Source organism: Doryrhamphus excisus, chromosome 11, assembly GCF_030265055.1.
Source record: "Doryrhamphus excisus isolate RoL2022-K1 chromosome 11, RoL_Dexc_1.0, whole genome shotgun sequence".
NCBI classification, from domain to species: Eukaryota; Metazoa; Chordata; class Actinopteri; order Syngnathiformes; family Syngnathidae; genus Doryrhamphus; species Doryrhamphus excisus.
In genome coordinates, this window is record NC_080476.1 from 12,894,232 (window position 1) to 12,918,521 (window position 24,290).

Sequence of the window (24,290 nt, forward strand, 5' to 3'; positions counted from 1 at the left end):
ATTTATGTGGTGGAGGTTTGGTGCTGCGGTTTTGTGGCCGTTTCCCACCAGCATTAGGGGGTCTACCAGGTCTACCAGGTCTACCAGAACCTTTTACTCACTGCTATAGTCCCAAAAACACATTAGATGTTACCCATGCTGTGGAAAGCTAATGCTAAAATGCTAAAGCTACTTTGTGTCTTGAAGGAACCCCTCTTCTTGAGAACTTGGGATGGTCCAGTCTCTACTTTGGATGGGATTGGGGATCCAACGTATGGATGGATGTTAAAAGTGGACATTTGGAAAAGAACAATTGCTATAGTATTTTTATATACGCTGGTCTATATACTGGTCCGTACGCTGGTCCATACGCTGGTCCGTACGCGGGTCTATACGCTGGTCTGTACACTGGTCTGTATGCTGATCTATACGCTGGTCTATACACTGGTCTACACGCTGGTCTATACACTGGTCTATACGCTGATCTATACGCTGGTCTATACACTGGTCTATACGCTGGTCTATACGCTGGTCTATACGCTGGTCTATACGCTGGTCTGTACGCTGGTCCGTATACTGGTCTATACGCTGGTCCGTACACTGATCTATATGCTGGTCTATACACTGGTCTATACACTGGTCTATACGCTGGTCTATACACTGGTCTATACGCTGGTCTGTACACTGGTCCATAAGCTGGTCTATATGCTGGTCTATATGCTGGTCTATATGCTGGTCTGTACGCTGGTCTGTACGCTGGTCTGTACGCTGGTCTATACGCTGGTCTATACACTGTGGTTGATCAACCACAGAGTGGTATGGTTGTAAATGTGGGCATCCATGACCCATGAATCATGAAAACAAATTCACGTCCAGTTTTGGAAGCAATTTTTCCTTGGCTCGGTTTTCCAGGTAAACGTGAGCAAGTTCAAGTGTCCAGTCATTATTCCTGGATGTCCGAGTGGAACTACTGTCTGTTTGGTGTTAACCTTTTGGGGTGTTACTCACATAGTTTTCTATGGGAAAGCTGCTTTGGTTAGAGCCCGTTTTGGTTTGAATGGGACCTCGATGAATGACGCTAACCAAGGCACGGTGTGGAATCATGGACTGGGAATCATGGACTAGGAATCATGGACTAGGAATCATGGACTAGGATGCTGAGCTTTGCTTTTCAGGCCCATAAAGAGACAAAATACAATGAAGGCAACAATGTAATTGAAGTTTAATGGAATGAAAATGTCATTTAAAGTAAACCCTCAGATAAAAGTACAAGAAGAACATACTAAAATACTTTGTCATCGATCCCCAAGCATTCAATCACGCAAACGGGAAGCAAATAAGAAAGACGATTTTTGAAGTCCTGTCTTCCGCGAGTTGCCCGGTCACGTGTCCGCTGACGTCAGCAGGCCATCAGGTTTAAATAGGGCAGCGGAGGCTGGGAGGCGGGAGAAGAGGAGGAGGAAGACGAGGAGAGCAGCGAGGAGGAGCTGGAGGATGAGAGTTTGCCATCGCGGTGCCGCCAGTCTTTGCACACTTTGGACTTTTACTCCCATTCGTTTTTCCCCTTCCGGTCCTCCTCGGAGTCACGCAGGTAAGATGGCACAAGTTTGCGTGCGTGTGCGCGTGTGTTGCGCCACGGCGAGCGGACGCCAGCGCCAGTCTGCGCCAGTGTGGTTGTTTTCCTCTCCGCGATGCGGTGCAGTTGGTCGGACGCCGGGCTGGCGGCTCGACGGAGACGCTGGGCTCCGGTAGCTACCGGTAGCTTCCGGCAGGTGAGGTGATGGCTGCCTTTCGGCGGGACTCGAACGTTAAGACGCTACGTTATGTCTGCCGGGAGCTCTCCGCGGTGCTGAAAGCTTGTCGCACACCGCTCTCTTTTTTTTTATTATTTGGATCCGCTCAACGCAGAGCAGAGCTGGGGAATTCTCTCCCAGGCTGGAGATCCGCCTTCCCGTCTTCCTGCTTCCCGCTTCCCGCCTTCTTACGTGCGTGCGGAGTTTGCATGTTCTCCTGTTCTCCTGTTCTCCTGTCTCCATCCCCAAAACATGCGTCTTATGTTCACTATACATGCTACATCGGGGGTGTCCAAAGTGCGGCCCGCAGCACATTCTACAAACACCCTCCACCCACCAGCAAAAATAGAAACATTCATAGTCATTTTACAAGAATAAAGTGAAAATATTACGGAAAAAAGTTATAAACTAATAACAGTCATAACTCAATGGAAACAAGAGAAATTGGTGGTAGCATAAAGTTGAAAATATCCCAAAAAACAAATCAATTTGATAAAACGAGGCTGACGTTGTCATGTTATGAGAATAAAGTCAAAATATTAAGAAAAGAAAGTTGCAATTTTATGACAATAAACTCATAATATTATATATATATAATAAGAGAAATAGTTTTAGTTTTATTGGTGCAACATCACCGCCATGGCGGCCTTCTTGTGCAGCTGGGATAGCGTGATACCTCCCGTAGCGTGATACCTACCTCCGGTGGCGTGACATCAAAATTATATTTCATCAAGAAAACCAACAGAAGCAAAAATGGTAAAATCAGCAGCAATTTTACTGAAGTAAAGTCAAAATAAAAAAAATGAAATAGAATGAGGTCATAAAATGATGAGGGCAAATATCATCCGAAATCGAATTTTTAAAAGTTGTAATATTCTGAGAAAGAAAAGAAATACCAGCTGCCATAAAAAGTATGAGAATAAAGTCCAAATGTGATGGGAATAAAGTCAGAATAAAAATAGTAATTTTAATAAATAAGGGAAACTCAAAGTTGGCATTTTGGGAAAGGGAGTTTGGGGCCAAAGTTCTAATATTATGGGAATGAAGAAGAAGAAGGCGAGATGAAGATGAGATCAGGAGATGTAAACGTCTGTTCTTCATCTCAGCAGACCAGAAGGCTTAGCAAAGCCTCAATGAGTCATGGCCATTTGTTTACTCTTCCTGCTAAATATCCATGGAACCTTAGTTTGTCCTACAGCAGGAAGTAGCGGGTGTCGCATATTTGTGGTTATGGGCGGTTCCTACGTCTTATTTCCACGCCGACATTTCTCCTGACGGTCTTTCCAAAGGCGGGACCGTTTGTCAGCAACACGCCAGTCAGCCAACAACGCCGCCGATGCCGTTCCCTCCTCGCCAAGTCCTTTGTCGCTTGTTCGTTTTGTCACCGCTAGCAGCACTTCCAGGTCGTGTGTGTGTGTGCGTGTGTGTGCTGCATGATCAAAGAGCGACACAGTTTATGCGACGTAATACAAGAAGAATGTGAATAATTCATACACACACAAATGAACTCAGCATGCCAGGTGGTTTTGGAATCCCAGGAACAATCTGGGAATTAAAAACAAGATGGCGTCATTTCCAGACGGTATAACGCAGCGGGATTCTAGTTCCAGCGGTCCAGAAGCCCGTGGTGGCCTGGGATATTTCCGACACAGAAAGTTCTGTCACTGCGTCTTCTCTTTAAAAGACCCCCAGCTAAAGGAGTTCTTCTTAACGTTTTTCTTCCAAAAATCGTCCAATTCCTCGGATTGTCAGATGTTTTGTAGAATCTTCACAAAATTCAAACCTAAAGATGTTTTTTTTCCTGGCGGTGCCCCTAACAAGATGACAAATGAAAATATAGGGGTGCTATTTCCTGCCTAAAAAGGCTCTAATCATGATAAAACCAATATTTAAAACAGCTTTTTTTATTCTCCAAAATACCCAAATATTCAATTTATCAACGTTGAATCCAATATCATGGAAATTGATTGATAGTGTTTGGGTCTCTAACGGAGGGAGGGGCCACTGCAGGTCAAGGTTCAAGGTCAATCGGCCGCTATCTCACCAAGTGCTGAACATGATACCGACCGCTATGAAGTAGAATATTCTAATAAATTCAACCCTCCTAGCAAGGCAGGGTCGTACGTAGTACGTATGCAGTAATCTACTACTACAGACTACTGCAGTCTTGAGGGAATAATTCAATTTGGGTAAAAAATGTAGTAATCAAAGTACTTTGATTTTTGCTGTCAGGTTCCGATCCCGTCCTGGTGAGCCTGGAATATGATCCCCCATTTTGTCCGTCAAATTAATTCATTCAAATCTTTCATGTATTTGACTTGTTGCTAAATGGCTGCTCTGGCAGTAAAATCCACAACGAAACGCAAGCTTTTCCTCTCTATGGAAGGACAGCAGTGACAAGCCCCTCGCAGCTCAGCCGCACGAGAAAGGAAGCATCGGCAGTCAAACAAGACGGCTCAATCGGCAAACATTCCCATTTAGTTGATGCTATTATTCATGTTCCTTTCAGGCCCTGCCCCCCCCCCCCTCCCCCCACCCCCCCAGGGTCATACATCAGCGCTATGCGGCCCACCTAAGTGGTGCTCCCATGTGGTCCAACGTGTTGATCTTGATGAAGGACGACGGCGCAGCTGCTGCTGCAGGAATGTGAGATGATGGCCCGTCTTTTTTCTCGTAGATCTCATCTTTTATTTACGCAGCTTCCAGCCGCGCGGAAGCAAAAAGGTGCTGCTCGGATGCAAGCGCCCACGACTCCTTAAAGCCCCGGTTCTGATTCCCAACTAGACGGGAGGTGGTCCAGGTTACCCCTCGTAAACCCTTCTGGAGAACATTTCCAAGATCCTCTCATCTTCTGGAGCAAATAAGCAAGAAAATCCCCTGGGGGCGACCCGTCCTGCTTCCTTCTTTCCTTCCCTTGTTTCCTTTCCTCTGGCTTCCTGGGGATGGTTTGTGTGCCCGGCAAAGAAAAGGCCAATAAAAGGAGGCGTACGCGCATGAGCGACAATAGCGCTGCGTCGCAGACGGCGAGTCACGCTATGCGCCTCATCTTTGGCCGCTCGCTGGCATCCTGGTGAGATTCCCGTTGGACCGGAACGTCATCCTGCCCACAGAGAAGCCGATCTCCGACGTTAAGAGGAAGAAGAAATTGACAAAAAGCAAAAGAATTCTTGTTGTCTTTTCATTCCGGTTGTCCTCGCATCCACTTGAAATTCCGCTCACTAATGTTCAACTTCCACAAATGACCTTTGCTGCCTCGTCCCACTTGAGCAACGACGGCATCTCTCCGCAAACGCTGGACTTTTTACAGCCGGGGTTCTGGGAAAGGTCGCCTCCCTGCAGCCAAATTAGACCTCAGTTGTCCTACTTTTTGTTAACATTTCATTGTTGAAGCGCCGAGCAGCTTCTCAATTCGTGCACACGGTGCTAGCGCCGCTCGGCTCGCAGGTGGAATGTTGGTCCTTCCTCAAATGTCAGCTTTTGATCGGACAATCCGCTTTGATTGCACTGCTAGCATGAGCATAACTCCGGCTAGGACTTGTAAGGTAGCACTAGCGTACATGCGGACACGCTGACTCAATTAGTGGCCGCTTGCCTCCACATGCTTTCCCTGACCCAAATAGCCTTGGGTGTCTGGGCATGTGAGTCTGCCCATCCTCGTGTCTCTTTAAAAGACGGGGCTAAGACTACAGGTTTCTTTATTTAGAAAGAAATGGTCAGAAAGCGGGGCGGCACGGTGGTCTAGGGGTTAGCGCGCAGACCTCACAGCTAGGAGACGAAGGTTCAATCCCACCCTCGGGCATCTCTGTGTGGCGTTTGCATGTTCTCCCCGTGCATGCGTGGGTTTTCTCCGGGTACTCCGGTTTCCTCCCACATTCCAAAAACATGCTAGGTTAATTGGCGACTCCAAATTGTCCATAGGTATGAATGTGAGTGTGAATGGTTGTTTGTCTATATGTGCCCTGTGATTGACCAATCTTGGGTGTACCCCGCCTTACGCCCGAAGACAGCTGGGATAGGCTCCAGCACCCCCCGCGACCCTCGTGAGGAAAAGCGGTAGAAAATGAATGAATGAATGGTCAGAAAGCTGGAGCGGACTCAAAGCCCCCCCCCCCTTTTTTTCCGAAGGCCGCCTCTGCCTTCCTGACCGGACGGAAGGACGGCCTTCAGTGAACACGCAACACGATCACTCTGCCGTGCCAGCGATCCGCTCATCTGGTATCAGCCCCTCCATTTCACCTCACGTTTGGGAGAATGAGCCGGAAAAGAGCAAAAGAGCTGACAGGTGTGTCGGCCTCGGGACGGCCTCTTCTGCTCCCGCTTATCTTCCCGACAACAGGAAGGACGGGAGCTTCCCGGGCGGGACCGATGCCGCCGTGGCCTGCAGAGATAAGGTTGTGAACTGTCGAATGGCGTAATGGAGCCGCCTCGGCGCACCGGCCCTTCGAGAGCTGACAGGAAGTTGACGGAATTTTAAACGCTGGCGGGGAGATATTCCTCTCCTCCAGTTGGACCCCATTAGGAGATTTAATTAATGATGAGGAGGAATAGCAGCGCCTCACGGAGGAAGACTGGATGCCAGTAATTAAAAATCATTTTGGGACGGCCCGTTTATACAAAAGTTTGATCAGGATTAGACGACTGCTACTTGTCAACCAGTCTTGCTCAAATTTGACACCTTCACGGTAACGTGGGGGTTTTGTAGAGCTGTGTGAGAAATTTCAAGTCCACAGCGCCACCATGTGGTGTGTTTGTCACGGAAGCACAGGTAGCACAGTTGCAGCTCATTAGGTGGCGTACCTTCACCCCATGGGGGAGCGCACCTTCACCCCACGGGGGGGCGCACCTTCACCCCACGGAAGGTGCACCTTCACCCCACGAGGGCCGCACCTCTACCCCACGGAAGGTGCACGTTCACCCCTTGGGGGGCGCACCTTCACCCCTTGGGGGGCGCACCTTCACCCCTTGGGGGGTGCACCTTCACCCCATAGGAGGTGCACCTTAACCCCACGGGGGGGCACACCTTCACCCCATGGGAGGGGCACACCTTCATCCACAGGGGGGCGCACCTTCATCCACAGGGGGGGCGCACCTTCACCCCACGGGGGCACCTTCACCCCACGGGGGCACCTTCACCCCACGGGGGGGGCGCACCTTCACCCCACGGGGGGCGCACCTTCACCCCACGGGGGGCGCACTTCCACCCCACAGGAGGCGCACGGGGGGCGCACCTTCACCCCATGGGGGATGACAACTAAATGACAACTTCATCCATTGTCTTGTTTGTTTTCATAACATTACCAGCCAACAAAAAGATGTTTGTAAATATATTTGAATACATTATTATCTCCTGTGGAGACGCCATAATCAGGGAACAAAAGCAGAAAGAAACAAACAAAATAGTCAGAGAAGCTAAAGACAAAGCAAGTAGGAAGTGTATACAGTCGGTAATAAAGCTGCCCAATTCCAGAGAATTGGTATTATTGGACGCTGAATGATGAGTATGGGGGGGGGGGGGGGGTGCTGGTTAACCGTCATGGTTGGAATGGAGGCTAAGCACGCACGTAACGTTGTACTGACGCCGCGCTCCTCAGCGTTGGCGCTCACATGAATGGCCGACTTGTCTGTGAAATGTTAATACGTGAACAAAAGCGGCGGTGCTAAAGTCACGGCGGCCATTAGTATTCATGCCGAAAACTGCACTCAATCCTATTAGCTGCATTTTAAACATGAATAAAATTCATTTCTAAAGGACTGACTGCTGGCAGAACAAGACCACACCTGCACTGAGCAATGAGATCCGTGTGCGTGTGCACGTGTGTGTGCGTGTGCACGTGTGTGTGCGTGCGTATTAAATGAAGCCGTGTGGTAAAAATGAATATTTGAGGTTGACCTGAAAAGAGCAGCAAGAAAGAAAGCGATCCGTCTTAAAGGCGTTCCTGGCGTTCCTCTGGCTCCCGTGATGAGTCCGTCATCCCGTCTTGGAATATCTATATTTCCTTCCATATGTCTCCCCGCAGGAAGTAATCAAGTACGGAACTAAAATCCAAGTGTTTGTTGATGTTTTGAAGAAAGCGTGTTAGTCGAGTGCCACGCTCGCCTGATTGATGAATTTTAAGAGGGAGCGCTCACTCTGCACCTCTTTGTGTGTCCCATTAGGAGACAGTGACTGGCAGATCTCATTTGCCGTTTAATTTCATCAGGGCGGGGGCTCCTTCTGCCCCGGGGTGATTGCCGCTGAAGGCTGGTGGCGAGTCCTGGAAGAGAGGGACTCACTTCCTCCTTCCGTTTGGTCTTAGAAGTCATTAGTACTTCTCCAACCAATACTTCTACTGCATTGTTGGGCTTCCTGGTCTCCTACAGTTCGTGCGTGGGCGACAAAAGCACAGAACGCCAGGCTGTAACTAGCAGCCATGATCAGCTACATGACCAGCTGTGGCTGGAGGCAACCGCCTGATTTCACAGATTTTGTGATATTTTGTCTCCAAGATGGCGGCGTAAACAAATGGGATGTTAAACAAGCAGGCGAACGCAAGCCAAATGTTAGCAAACATCTTTCCATCCATTTTCTATACGCGTGTCCGTATGCTGGAGCCTATCCCAGCTGACTGGGGGCCATTTTAGCTAACGTTTAGGATGTTTGCATGGCAAATGCCGCAACCGGGGCAGACGTTAACCACCGTGACCTAACACGTAATTTGGAAGTTAGCGGGTCATGTGATCATGCGGGTCATGTGACTTGTCAGCAGCAGATGTTGTTAAGCGGAATGAAGGCTCCACGCCGCTTCTCCTCTTCTCCTCAATCACACCTCCACACTTGGTCAGACTTGGTCACAGCAGCCGTAGCGGCGCCGCTCGATGCTAACAGGGTGACTAGCAACATGTGGCGACACGTGGACGTCCATTCCCGACTGTGAGGAATAGCCCAGGACTTGACAAAGTATTTTCACGACCTCCACTTTCTCTCCTACGGTAGAAACATGATGACGCAGCATTTCTAGTATTTCTACTCTTCATCCCTCCTTGGTCAAGTTGGCAGGAAGTCATTCAACCGCAAAGCATCGCAGCCTGGAAGTAATGGAGAGAATCTTTCCTCTTCCTGTTTGCCGTCACAGGGAGCCTCTGATGGGCAGCCTGGCTGTTTGGGTTGCGGTCCTGGCCGCCTTGTCGGGCTGCTGCCAGGCCGGAGGACACCAGGGCGGGCGCAGAGACGACCCGGATGCCGGGCCGCCATCTACGGGGTCGCCATCTACGGGGCCGCCATCTACGGTAAGTAAAAGAATGCACCAAATAATCTACCGTCTTCCTTACCATTATTCCCAAAGGCATGGAACGGGGTCAGGTTGTCCTGGAAGGCCGCTACTCCTCCGCGTTGAGAGGAGCTGGATGAGGAGAGCACGCCTCCCTGGGGGGGTGTTTAGGACGCCTCCCTGGTGCGGTGTTCAGGACGCCTCCCTGGGGGGTAGAAGGCCTCGGGGAAGACCTGGTGGTCCTTCAGTAAATCCTGTTGGGAAAACAAAACGTCATCTTTGCCTTTTCCGTGGTTTTGGGGGGGGCTTTGGCGACCCCAACTAAAGCGGGGGCGGGGGCGGCCGCTGATGAGCTCACCTGGAGAGAAATGGAGGCCAGCAGAGTGTTGCCCTCGTCAAGATTGTGGCTTGCAAACGGCCGTGGTTCATACCACCTCCTCCTCCTCCTGCTCCTCTCATTTGGAGGTGATGAATGGTTAGCATAGCATGAATGGTTAGCATCCTCATGGCTATGGTGTACTTGCTAACTGGAAACGCTGCAGCTAAGGCGGTAGACGCCATCAGGTTGCTACCACGTACTCGATAGTCCTAGAAGCAGCGGCACAGGAGACATTGCCGACAAACATGGCTGCCTCGATGGCGAGCGTCTTTCCAATTAGAGCGAGTGAAGGGCCTCATCTTCCTGCCTGTCCACCTTCTGGCTCATCATCTGCACCGGGGGAGGGGGGCGGGGGGTAGAAATTGTGGCTGTTTTCCTCTGCAGTGACGTCTGGTGTGTGTGTGTTGCAGGAGACGAGGAAGGCGGGCGGCGGCGGCGGTGGCGTGGACCAACGTGAGTACACCTTCTGTGTTGAGGTCCAGCAGTCTTTGTGTTTGTGTCACTTTGCTGGGGCTTTGGCTTTGGGTCGCTTTGACAAAAAAATACCCCCCCCCCCCCATCTTGGGGAGAACTGGCATCATTGGGTCGACTCCCAGTATGTCTGAATGCTGTCCAAAGTGCGGCCCAGCAGCTTTTTTTGGTCCGTAGCCTGCCTCATTTTATTTAGTGAGGGGGGTCACACACTGTAACCTTGTTGTTTGCGATGTCGTAATACATGCACCAATGAATGCTTGCCTTCAGGCCCCTGTAGCGTCTAAAAAAATCATGCATTAAAAGCTGTGGCTGTAGGCAACCTCCTGAGATGTTTTTTTTTTTTTTTTTAACTCATTCCATTCCGGCCATTTTTCAAAAGACAACCCCTTCACTAGCAGCCATTTTGAACAATTTGGACTGATCACACAGAACGTTGTGTTGTGGAATATGGAAATAACAAAACAACGAAACAACAACGCCAACATAAACAACACAAATAAGCATTCATATACGAATATACCATCCACTAGTTACACTTTTATCTTTGGGAACTCTACTGTGTGTTAAAATGTCCCTACAATGCTAACCTTGTGCACGCTACACTCCTCCACGCTTCCCACTTCTTCCTTCCTGTCATGTGATTCTTCCTCTATGATGCTAGCAGCTCTTATCATGTTTTTACTCCTATAGCTGCTACATTTCAAAGTGGGGGTCCTTCGTAGTGAGGAAGCACTTTGGGCGTGTGACCAATCACAGTGGAGTGGGCGTGCCCGGAGGCGGGCCGTGGGTGGACTAAATGAAAAGACGGTTTTGGCAGGAAGCAGAAATCCCATGGAACGCTGCGGACGTTCCCGCTGTTGTTGTAACATTTATGGGAAGCAGCGCTCGCCAAGCGTGGTGTTTATTTCTTGGAACGCTCTGCTTCCCTTCCCGGTCTCGGATTGATTTGTGTTTGCCGACTTCCTCTGGTGTCGGACAGCCAGCCGTGCTGACAGTCGTGGTTTTGTGTTGTTGCAATGCTTTGCCTTCAAGTTTGTTTTCCTTTTTTCTCAGCTCTTTAGGAGAAAAAAAAGTTTCCCGTTCAGTCACTAATTGTTCATCTCCGCTTCCCCGGCAAACACCTGCCTCTTACGTTCCCATCAGCCTCGCACAAATCCCGACAGGACACAGGTGTTTCTCTGACAGGCATCTCCATAACGCTTCTCATCACAGACGTCAACACACACACACACACACTCACACACTCAGCATGACAATAAAGCCTCATTGCTGGCTGTGCAGTCATGTGGAAACACAAAGGAAGTTGACAGGAGAAGAAAAGGATGCCCTAAAGGTGACACTTGCTCTATTTGTGTCATCTCCACAACCAGCGTTTGATTGGGATTTACAGCAACTTCATACTTTGTGTGTGTACGCTCCACTCTCCACACTCCGCCATGTTTGTGTCTTCAGCCGCGTATGCTAATAATAGCATCGGTCGCTTTGCACCTTTTGGAAATTACAAATGGCCACGTTTACTCTGCATGAACTCTTTTGTTAGCATGGCGTGGTAGCCTCGTGATGACACCGCCTACACACTGCAGCATAGCATAGCATAGCATCGCGTAGCATATACGTATCATATGTAATTAATTCTGAAAATGAATAATAAATAAAATAATAAATGAAATAAAATAAAATAATAATAAAAAATATTATTTTATAAATAATTTAATAAATTTAATAAATAATAAAATAATAAAAACACTATGGAATATCATATATCGGAACATATATCATATGTATATAATAACTTAGAAACGGTAAATAATCAAATCTGAATAATAAATGGGCAAACAAAATAAATACTAAAGTAAACTATTTTAATAGTAATAATGATGAAAACAAACAGCTAATATAATGTAATATATTCTCATATAATATAAACATAATAATACATTTAAAAAGGTAAATCATAAATACAAATAATATAAAATCACATTACGAAGAATGATGAAATATACAAATATACATAATCCTGCCCTCTAATTGATCTTTCAGACATGGTGATTAATCATGATTAATTCATGAAAACCCATGATTAGAGTCTAAATATATGATATATTCATTGCAACATAATATGATATAATATAATAGTATTGTATTGTACAGTATAATATAATTATGGTTATGGTTGCAAGATTGGATACACCTTCAGAATACAAAGACATCAAAAATCAAACTTTTCAGTGCTCGGTGCTAAGGTGCTAGCATGCTAGCTGTTAGCATTTGTAACAATTTTATGATTTTCAAAATGCCAATATGTACATGGCAAACTATTACACTAGAACTATCTTCGTATATGCTAGCATGCTAACTTTTAGGAACTTTATCAGGCTAGCTGTTAGCATTGTTAGCATTTGCCTTTGGTTGGCATACGGCCCAGGTTAAAAAAAGCTCGATCAGGCGTAGCAAAAAGTCACCAAGTGGATGTAAAATACCGTCTGAGATGTTAGCAAGTGCTAATGTGTTTACTATCGTGATGGCTAACGTTTGCTATCGCATTTGCTAACACGTATGGTCACTTGTTTATCGTTTTTGTTTGCTAATATGTTTCCTATGGTGTTTGCTATGGTGTCGTGCTGAATCACGCCGGCCCCCTTCTAAGACCAGCAGATTGGCCAAGACGCTGCTCTTCTCTCACATGCAAATATTGTGACATTTAAGCCCCCCCCCCCCCCCCCCTCGTCATTTTCAAATGTCACCAAATATGCGCCACTCGCGTCGTCGTCTTTCCTCGTCCCGTTGAATATCATTTCCGTGTACGGGAGAACGCTGACTCATTCCTTCGCCGGACCTCCGCGGCCTCATCACAGTTTGTTAGCGTCACCAATTAAAACCACGGCAAGAGACGAGGCGCCTAAACCATCGCCCCCGCCCCCCTCGCGCTTCATTTAGACGCTAATTAGGCGAGAATTAGTGCCGACAGGGTTGACCGAGACTCTGTAATAAGTGCAAAACGACTGGGGTTGGGGGGGGGGGTGTTGGTTGAAGGAGCTTCAGGATGAGAAGTTCTCAGTATCAACGATGCTAAATCAGACGCTAGCATTTTGGCTCTCATATTTATTTTTTTTACCTGCTTTGGTACTTTATTTGTTTGTTTGTTTTTTTAATCTGTTATGATTTAGTTTTTATGTTTGATTTATTTACATTATTAATTCATTTAAAAATATTTAGAATATTATGTAATATATTTATAATACTTAGTGTTAAGTATTTTTTCTAATTTTTTCTAAGTATTGGAACTTTTTACATGTTTAAAAATCTTCTTTTAAAATAAAGTAAATACAAATCAAATGTTTTTATTGATTAATCAGAAGGCTATTTTGTGGAAAAGGCAATATGAATATAAAGATTTGTAGAAAAGGAGAATGAAGAAAAGGATGCCAAGGGAAAGCATCAAAATGCCAACAGATGGCGCCGTCTTGTCGGCGCGTTTCAACAGGAGCCGTCATGAAAAGTGTCTGCAAGTGTGAGAACATCTTGAAAAACAATCAGTGAGTCAATTAGCGACCCGGCAGGTTGGCGTGGGGGCAACTTCTTCTTTGGCGACAGGTGGCGAGGCGGCTCCAGCGCTCCGGCGGGGGCCGAGGATGGATGCGGGCCAGCCGCTAATAGAGTCCTCGTCTTTGGCGCGACAGCTGGCGGCGCCGCCTTTAAAACACGGCCGTGCCTCCGCCGCCGTGCCACGAAAGCTTTGTTTGTGTGGTGGCGTGGGCTTTGAAACACACATCCAAAAATCCTACGACACGCCGTGCCTGCCGTGCCTGCCATGGCTGCCATGCGCTATAAAAAGATGAGCCAGGAGGAAGTCGCTTGCTAAAAATAGAAAGCTCGCTCAGAAGCACGCTAGCTTATTTAGCATCAATGTATGACAGTAGAAGCCATAAAATGACTGAAAACGCCAATAAGGTATTAATACTTGCTGAATACAACTTTAGGTATACCTGCACGAGTACCACCATGGCCACCGATGGGCACAGTGATACCAAAGTAGCGATACTAATGATACCAAGCTTTAGTTCCAGTTCATTTCCAGAGATTCGCGGGCGATCTGTTACATTTGTCCACTTCCTGTCTTCTCAGTAGGATTTGTTTTGTGTATTTTACACATAGAAGTATAAGTTTATGTAACCATATAGTGACACTTTCCAGATGTCATTCATGTACAAGTTGAACAGTTTTGGTCCCGGTATTGACCCCTGGGGTACTCCGCATGTAATATTTACATTTGCATGTATTCTCTTAGCTTTACATATTGCTTCCTGTCAGCTAAGTAGTTTAGGAAATAATACTTGAAAATGAATGATTAAAAATAAAAGAATAAATGATAGCTAATAATAAATATCATTTCATTAATAGTACATTATAATATTATAATTAGAGATGTCCGATATTGGCCTTTTTGCCAAAAAACGATGTCGTCCAAGTCTCACTTTCCGTTACCAATATCAGCCGATACCGATACCGATGATATTGGTATATCTACTGTGGTGGAATGAACACGCAGCATTTCTTGAAATATCGCTTTTCATGATCAGGAAGAAAAAACGATACCAATATCAACCGATATCGCATTTTTATGCTGCTATCGGTCCGATTATTATCCAGAATATTAGTAAATAATATGAGGTAAAAATAAAGACAAATCTGTAACAAAATAACTAATAGTACAATATGAAATAATATGTACTCATTTATATTACATTAAACATAATAATAAATAATAATCAAGAAAATCCTAATTAAAACGTACTTCTTATATACACCACAACAAAGTACACGCATACGCATAGTAAATAGGAAATTAGTACCAAAGTACACAATATCAGCCAAATGTACTTCAATATGCCGGTATACTTGGTAGCTCGGCATCATTGTATTTTCTATGAAGTATAGTCGAAGTATGAAGTATAGTTACCGCCAGCATCACGGACGTGATTATCGCCATCGTATCGGCCGAATTCCACAGCGCCTTCTTCCCGATGTCGTGTTGTTAGCATGCTGACATCGTGCAGGTGTACCTAATGAAGGGTCCTGCATGGTAAGCGTCCTTCTGCCGTTATGGGAATTCATTCCCAGCAGGGCTGGAGCTGGCTCCAGTTTTCCCGTCTCCGTCGTAAATCTCGAGGAGTAGCGATCCCATTAGGCTGAGCTAGCGTAAAGACCAACCGGGCTAAAGTTGGCCGCCATGCCAGACCTTGCCAAGTCGTAAAAGTCAAAGGGTCTTTGTTCGTATCCGCCCCGCCTTTGGCGTTACGCTTTGGCGGTGACACGGAATATCCTGGAAAAATTAAACCGTAGCGTAAATTTGAGAGCTTGAAGATTTAAGACGTCACATTTTCCGTTTTTTCTTGTCTGCGGTCGTTAAAACGTGATAGCTTTACTGCTCACGTCTCCGCTCGCCGGCGTGAAAGCTGTAAAGGCGGAGTTAAGGACATTAAGGCCATCTGCTTTAGCACCCTAAAACACACACACGCACACACGCACACACACACACACATGATGACACAATCAACACAAACACCAGCAGGCGGCCTGATTATCTTGTTATCGGAGTCACGCTAGTTTCCTGCCAGGTAAGATAAATGAGCCGTTAGCAGCGGTCACATGATTGCAGGCGCAAAGAAAACATCGTCTTTTCTTCACCAGCTGCTCTCCAACTTCTTTTGGTCCGCCTCTCCAATGTGTGTGATCGCCATGGGAACCGTGTGGCATTAGGGAATTAGCTGCGCTTGGGGGGGGGGGGGGGGGGGGGGGGGCGGGGCAGGTAGGAATAAAGTATCTACCAAGTACCTGCCAGGCCAAGTGGAAGGCCTTGGTGACGGATGAGTTTCCAACTCAGACGGCATCAGACATAAGGACGTAAGGTGTCCACTTCAATAGTCAGATAATAAGAAATATGACTGAAAATGAGAAATATCCTGATGGATTGTGAGTTTTGCTAAAAGCGACTGAAGTCCATTTTATTTAATTTTATTTATTTTATTTAACATATTTATTTAAGTTTTATTGACTTATTGATGTTTTACTTTAGATTTATGTTGACATTCCACTTCTCTTGACATACGTGGACTCCGATTATTATGTCTCATATTTTCTCATCACATTCATGAAAACGTGGTCTTAATAAACAATAGAATCCTCTACTATGGTGCATTATGGTATGGTGTATTATGGTATGGTGTATCATGGTATGGTATATTATGGTGTGGTGTATTATGGTATGGTGTATTATGGTATATTATGGTATGTATAATGTGGGCATCGTGTGTGGTCTGGTATGGTGTATTATGGTATGGTGTATCATGGTATGGTGTATTATGGTATGGTATATTATGGTATGGTGTATTATGGTATATTATGGTATGGTGTATTATGATATGGTGTATTATAGTATGGTATATTATGGTATGGTGTATTATGGTATATTATGGTATGGTGTATTATGATATGGTGTATTATAGTATGGTATATTATGGTATGGTGTATTATGGTATATTATGGTATGGTGTATTATAGTATGGTGTATTATGGTATGGTGTACATATTATGGTATGGTGTATCATGGCATGGTGTATTATAGTATTGTATATTATGGTATGATATATTATGGTATGGTGTATTATAGTATGGTGTATTATGGTATGGTGTATTATGGTATATTATGGTATGGTGTATTATGGTATGGTGTATTATAGTATGGTGTATTATGGTATATTATGGTATGGCGTATTATAGTATGGTGTATTATGGTATGGTGTATTATGGTATGGTATATTATGGTATGATGTATTATGCTATTGTATAATATGGTATGGTGTATTATGGTATGGTATATTATGGTGTGATGTATTATGGTATGGTATATCATGGTATGGTGTATCATAGTATATATTATGATATGGTATATTATGGTATGGTGTATCATGGTGTGGTATATTATGGTATGGTATATTATGGTATGGTGTATTATGGTATATTATGGTATGGTGTATTATAGTATGGTGTATTATGGTATGGTATATTGTAGTATGGTGTATTATGGTATATTATGGTATGGTGTATTATGGTATATTATGGTATGGTGTATTATGGTACGGAGCCTGCATGGACATGTCCTGATCGGAATGCTAGGTATGGAGTTGAAGCCAAGACTGAAAGTGGAGTTGCTGACCCAGCTAAAAGGGTCTGATAGTCTGGTGAAAGGTGGATGTGATGTGTTTGAGTGACAGGCGTGGCTGTGAAGCTGAGCTAGCATCCTGCCAGGGCGGCGTGCCGGTGCAGACCCAGTAATAAGGACTCTAATGGGCCCTAATGGAATCAAAGTCGGGTTGGGAATGCCATTTGTGTTTGCTATCAGCCTCTCGGATGTGACAGGCCGTCGCTATTGTCTGGCTGCTGGCAGCCCGACTAAGCGGGCGCTTTTGCCAAGCGGAAACTTCAACACGCCAGCTTCCTCTGAAGCTCTCGGCCGCACGCACGCCGTTTCTCCATGTTTTTTTTTTCTTTTACGCGATGACATGAAGGCACACAAAAGCAGCAGCGACAGACGAGATGATATGAAAAATATCAAAATACTCCAAGAATAACTTCATAGTCCATCACTGCCGCGTGGATGCACGATTCTATTTTTAAACACATCGCCATAGAATGCTGGAGGTCCTGGGGAGTGAATAGCAACGTGCCTGATGAGAAATGTCTTGGCTGTTAATGACTCAACTATGCTTTTATTAATAAAATCTAATGTTTTATTGAAGCTGAAAAGATGATGAAACATTCAAACTACAAAGCTGAGGCAGGCTGATGAACGTGGCTGGCTTCTGCTTCTCGGCTTGAAGTCCCCTGGTTGGCCCCCAGGTTGGTCCCCAGGATGGTCCCCAGGTTGGTCCCTAGGTTGGCCCCCAGGTTGGTCCCCAGGATGGTCCCCAGGTTGGTCCCCAGGTTGGCCCCCAGGTTGGTCCCCAGGATGGTCCCCAGGTTGACCCTCAGGATGGTCCCCAGGATGGTCCCCAGGTTGGTCCTCAGGATGGTCCCCAGGTTGGTCCTCAGGATGGTCCCCAGGTTGGTCCCCAGGTTGGTCCCCAGGGTGGTCCCCAGGGTGGTCCCCAGGTTGGTCCCCAGGTTGGTCCCCAGGGTGGTCCCCAGGTTGGTCCCCACGTTGGTCCCCAGGGTGGTCCCCACGTTGGTCCCCAGGGTGCTCTAGTCTGAGTCTGAATCCGCTCTTTGTGTTCGCCCACTCCTTGTCTCCGGGGAGGGGGGGGTGAACATGTGTCAAAATGGGCACCCCTACTGTGTTGTCTGTCGAATATTAGCACCAACACCCTACATGGGGGCGCTCCTATGAAACCCCCATGCTGCCGGATTGACTTGAAATTTCTCACACAGCTCTAGAAACCACCCACTGTTACTGTTACGTCATATGAAGGATGTATTGAATCCGTACAAACCACTGTAGGATTTACTGGCACCAGCGTTGAATGAAAGCTAACACGCTAACCTGACGACATTTCACCTCACCACGCACCCTGTCTCGGGTGGGGGGGGGGGTGTTTGGTCACATGGCATGACACCTACATTCATTATGAAAGGTTGAGGTGATTTATGCTAGCATGTCTTGTCAAGCGTTTTGACACGACCAATAGGTGGTACCCCCCGCCCCCCAGGTGTTGTAGTGTTCTTAGTTTGTTAGCATAGAATCTGTAGAATGAAAGACTCATGGACGCGTCAGCCTTCAAGTCTTTAACAGGAAAGCCAACATGGCTGACAGGTGAGAATCTGCCTTTTGTGTTTCGGCGCTTCGGCAGAACCTGTGCTGATGTTTCGTCCTGGGAGAAATGGCTTGTCACCGCCTCGCCCCCTCTTCCCTCGGAATGGCAGCTGAATTATGGCTTCTTCCAGCCAGAGACAGCTCATTCCCGTACGTCAAAATACGCCCGCTCGCCACGCCATCTGATGCGTGGCCCATCCTACCTGCCGCCGCTTAGTGTGGCAAGTCGCCGTTTCATTACGCTCTCCCGCTCTGTCTTCGCTCACCGATGTCCTTAACCAATGACGCCCCAGCTCGTTCAACGCTGGCGCCGTCCTCGCTGATGCATTTCAAAGAGGTGAGCATCCTGGTGGTCTCACCCGGGAGTCTGCGGCTCCATTTGGCACGCCGTTTGCACAAATTGCTCCATTTTGTGTTTGAATATGAAACGCGGTGGCCAAATGCCACGGGAGAACATATCCCCCGCCTCCTAATGGAGCGTTTAAGATGCGAGGTCTTCACTCATACGCCGGCTCGGGTGAAATTGTACGGAAAGCAAACATCCGATTGGGAAGCGCCGTGTTGTCGGATGGAACGGAATGAGTCTGCATGACGGAATAATTAAACAGCGGCACCTTCACTACAGTCGCTCGCAAAACCGCCGTCTTTTCAGAATGTACTCCAGCTGTACACAGTTCAATGAACCGCAGCTCCTCTGTGCTGGCGGCACTCGTGCGGCACGGGACCCAAGACACTGACACCACCAAGGAAGTGGTTTATGAGAACTTTACAGTAAATGTCGGAATTCAAGTTTCTCCTCAATGAACCACAGCTCCTCAGTGCTGGTGGCACTCGTGCGGCACGGGACCCAAGACACTGTCACCACCAAGGAAGTGGTTTATGAGAATTTTACAGTAAATGTTGGAATTCATGTTTCTCCTCAATGAACCACAGCTCCTCAGTGCTGGTGGCACTCGTGCGGCACGGGACCCAAGACATTGTCACCACCAAGGTAGTAGTTAATGAGAATTTTTCAGTAAATGTCGGAATTCATGTTTCTCCTCAATGAACCACAGCTCCTCGGTGCTGGCGGCACTCGTGCAGCACGAGACCCAAGACATTGTCACCACCAAGGTAGTGGTTAATGAGAATTTTTCAGTAAATGTCGGAATTCATGTTTCTCCTCAATGAACCACAGCTCCTCGGTGCTGGCGGCACTCGTGCAGCACGAGACCCAAGACATTATCACCACCAAGGTCGGGGTTAATGAGAATTTTACAGAGAATGTCAGAATTCATGTTTCTCCTCAATGAACCGCAGCTCCTCAGTGCTGGCGGCACTCGTGCGGCACAGGACCCAGGACACTGTCACCACCAAGGTTGTGGTTAATAAGAATTTTACTGTAAATGTCGGCATTCATGTTTCTCCTCAATGAACCACAGCTCCTCAGTGCTGGCGGCACTCGTGCACACTACCACCACCATATGCGACCATAGGTAAGACAGTCTGGCTTCAGGCAAGGCATGGAAGCCCGGTAAAATCTGCTGGTTTGAAAAGGAGTAAACTAGTTGACCTTTGAGACGTTCCGTCTGCGTTAATGATGCACGGCACTTTTATGGACCGCTAGCTCACGTTTGATTGGCTGATCATTCTTTGTGTACGATGCCGTGATTTACCCAGCAGACAAATGAAAAATGAAAGCATCTCTCCTAAAGCGCCCCCCTGAGAGCAGCAGAGGCGCGCGGCCCCCCCATCCCCCACTCGCCACGTCAACGCCGCGCTGACAGATGAAACATCAGCGCGTAAAAAGTGCCAACTCATAGCGGCTGTTAGCCTTTATTATCTCTCTCCTGCCGCTTTCCCGCCATCTGTCCTTAATGTGCCATTGACTCTTTTGATTTGTTTGCTGGGCGACACCGTAAAAGTTAACGGCGCCGCTGCTGTAGACGAGCAGTAAACACGAGCGCTTACGCTGTGCAGCACGTGTCCACGCCTCGTATTTCATGGAGGAAAGCAGCTCTGCGGCACACATAAACCATCGGTCAACTTGCCGCCGCCGCCGCCGAACTCCTGCTTTCAAGGTTTCCCTTTTTGGACACTAAAGCTCAATTTAGACCACAAAGCGACATGATAGGGTTTTCATGGCCATTTAAAACGGTGCCTTTGCTGGTGCTGCTTCTGATAAAACTGCCGTGCTCACCAAGACAATCCTACGGAGGTCAACACGGTCATCTCTCATTAATTCATTCAGGACAGAAATGGCTGGGGAAGTGAAATAACACCTCTATAGTCATCATAGTCCGCATTGGAATCCTCTTTACAGCCCTCTAAATATGCTTTTCAACATTACTAGAGCACTCCTGACATGAAATAGCACCCCTATAGTCAGTCACCTTTAGGCTCCTATTACTTAATATAGTGGGCATCATATTAGGCATTGGAATCCTCTTTACAGCCCTCTAAATATGCTTTTCAACATTACTAGAGCCCTCCAGCATGATATAGCACCCCTATAGCCATCTTGAAATCCTATTACATAATATAGTCGGCATCATATTAGGCATTGCATACCTCTTTACAGCCCTCTAAATATGCTTTTCAACATTACTAGAGCTCTCCTGGCATGAAATAGCACCCCTATAGTCACCTTTAGGCTCCTATTACTTAATATAGTGGGCATCATATTAGGCATTGGAATCCTCTTTACACCCTTCTAAATATGCTTTTCAACATTACTAGAGCCCTCCAGACATAAATAGCACCCCTATAGTCGCCTTTATATCTATTACATAATATAGTGGGCATCATATTAGGCTTTAGATACCTCTTTACGGCCCTCTAAATATGCTTTTGAACATTACTAGAGCCCTCTGGACATAAATAGCACCCCTATAGTCGCCTTTATATCTATTACATAATATAGTGGGCATCATATTAGGCTTTGGATACCTCTTTACGGCCCTCTAAATATGCTTTTGAACAGTACTAGAGCCCTCTGGACATGAAATAGCACCCCTATAGTCACCTTTATATCTATTACATAATCTAGTGGGCATCATATTAGGCTTTGCATACCTCTTTACGGCCCTCTAAATATGCTTTTGAACAGTACTAGAGCCCTCTGGACATGAAATAGCACCCCTATAGCCGCCTTTATATCCTATTACATAATATAGTGGGCATCATATTAGGCATTGGATACCTCTTTACAGCCCTCTAAATATGCTTTTGAACATTACTAGAGCCCTCCGGACATGAAATAGCACCCCTATATTTGCCTTGATATGCTATTTAGGAGGCGTGTGGGTCCAGTATCGGTGGGTGTAGTGGTATAGTATAGTGGGTAAAGGTGTGACCTAGGAAGTGGGGCGTTTAAATGAAGCAGTAACGTCGGCAAAGAGAAGTGCTTCTGTTGCAGGATGAGCGTAATGAATTCGTGCTTCTCCTGGTTCTCCTGGTTCTCCTCGTTCTTCGGGCCTCTTCGGCAAAATGCTGAGCGAAATGTAATTACCTTCATGTATCATTAATAGGCCATCCCGCCTGTTTAGACGGGAGCGGGGGAAGGAGATAGCGTACGATTTAGGCGCATTATGTTTCAATATGGATGTAAATACTTAATATCAGCCCAGAGGAGGTCCGTGGTGCGCCACCCAGCAGCGGAGGCGCATTTGTCTCCCATTATTCCCTTTCAAGTGCAAGAAAAGCTGCTTTTAATTTCTCCAACGCCTTTTTCATCCCAGTGGTTCAAAACAAGCTTTGGATTCTTCCGGGCTACATTTTGGGACAACATGCTAATGATCCGACGTCTGTGGTGGCCTTTTGACCTTCCTGAAGGTCGTGTGCCGTGGCATCCTTTTACCATGTGTGGATGTTCCCAAGCCTGGGTGCTGGATGGTCCTTGGATGGTCCTTGGATGGTCCTTGGATGGTCCTTCACAAGCGGGTGGTGGTCCTCCACACCAGGAACTTCCTTTGCTTTTGTCTGATGGTAAAGCAGGCGTGTCCGAGGTTGGTCGTGGACGTGTAGACGCGCTAAGAAGGTATATACGCCCTATTTCAACATTTCCATGCTTCTTCTGAACGGCAACGCTAGCAGCATCTCCAAGACGTCCTCCTGGCAGCACGCTAGCATGAAAGAAAATCTGTGTCTTCATCTAATTAGCAAACAAACCATCAAGACCTCCATCCTAGCCACGTGTTGATCTCCACTGGACTCGCAGGTCTGGTCTCACCTGGAGATGGCCTCCTGCTGGCGCCTCTAAAAGACTTGGAGACGCTTGGAGACGCTTGGAGCGCGGCTCCGCCAGGAGGAGATGAACTTGAGCTCCATTGCAGAGGATTAGCTTTTAGAGAGTTGGCTTCCTTCTTCACGTCTGCTCTCAGGGAATGTTGGAATGCTGACTGTCTTCCAGTGGCACGAGTGCTACTTGGACGGGTCTTAAAGATACGCTAGCTTGGTCTTCAGGGTTCCCACACGTATGTGAGGATCACTGGAGACAAGAACATGTATTCAGTACTCCAACTGGTACGCCAGGTACTTTGGGGCCATGTTACTTCAACGTTAGTGATTAGTGTGTGAGGCTCAGGGATGAGGAGATGGTCTTCAGGAACGTGTGAGCTTCAATGAACATTCCGAAGAGGACATCCTGGTGTTTATCCATGCTAGCTCAACAAAAAATGTCTTCAATGTTTCCAAAATGGATGGCAGTCTCCGTGTTTGGAACGTCGTAGTTTGTTACTCCGTGTCGGGAAATGCGTGCAGGTTTCATCCATGACCTCCAGGGTGGGATGCAGCGTCTCCGGTTGGCTGATGGATGCTTGGTCTCGGCCAGGAATCAAACCTGGGTTGGACTTTTCCTCCTCTTCAGTCGGTCTGCTCTCCGCAGGGACGGCAGTTAGCTGATAAGTGGTATTTATAGCCGCCACGGAGCGCAGCGCGGCACGGACGGACCAGGAGAGGCTGGACAGGAGGCGGGGGGGGGGGGGGGGGGGGGATTCTGGGAATTGGAGCTTTATTTTTATTAATTGTGTTTGGCATCTCTCGCTCCCCTCGTCCAACCTCCAGCTCACTTTCCTCCCAAACATTCTCAGCGTGAAGAATTGGAAATATTGGAAACGGGATGCTTTCTGCTGCTTGTGGCGGAAGGAAGCAAGGAAGGAAGGACAGAAGGATGGAGGGGGCGAGGGAATGTTTTCCAGGTCAAGGGCAGCAAGGAAGCACCTTGATTTCTGAGAGCAACTGATTGCTTGGCTGCATCCATAAGATGCAATCACGAGACGCCGTTCATGGAGGACGGCTCCGATCCTGATGACTCCTGACTCCGCCCCCCAATCCCCTGTCATCACCTTTAAAAGGTGTACTCCTTCCCAGTTTTGTCCAATTGACCTCCAGCTGGTGTCCTGAACGGGAAAAAGGCGAAGCCGATCATCACGTATGACACGTTTGACGCCTGCCTCTGATTTTTCTGGCGCTTGCTTCATCTCTTTATTGCGTAAGACCAAACGAGCCGCTTTGGGGACGCGTCTCTGAAAGACAAAGACGACGCCCTCGTTAACTTGAGGCGTCCTGTCCTTGGGGCCGCCCCCCCCGAGCCTTTCATCCCCCCAATAACGGGACCTTCCCAAAGGGCG

The 24,290-nt window shown here is 47.0% G+C and overlaps 1 protein-coding gene across 1 annotated transcript in view; it reads left to right on the forward strand.

Annotated features, from left to right (window-relative positions):
• Positions 1 to 1,430: 1,430 nt before the first annotated feature.
• The window catches only part of fstl4 (follistatin-like 4), a 73,227-nt gene continuing 50,367 nt past the window's right edge, over positions 1,431 to 24,290 (forward strand). The window contains exons 1-3 of the mRNA XM_058087238.1: positions 1,431 to 1,570; positions 8,885 to 9,038; positions 9,809 to 9,851. Of these exons, the coding sequence (XP_057943221.1) occupies positions 8,895 to 9,038; positions 9,809 to 9,851 (187 nt within the window). The 5' untranslated portion in view covers positions 1,431 to 1,570; positions 8,885 to 8,894. The remainder of the gene's footprint in view (positions 1,571 to 8,884; positions 9,039 to 9,808; positions 9,852 to 24,290) is intronic.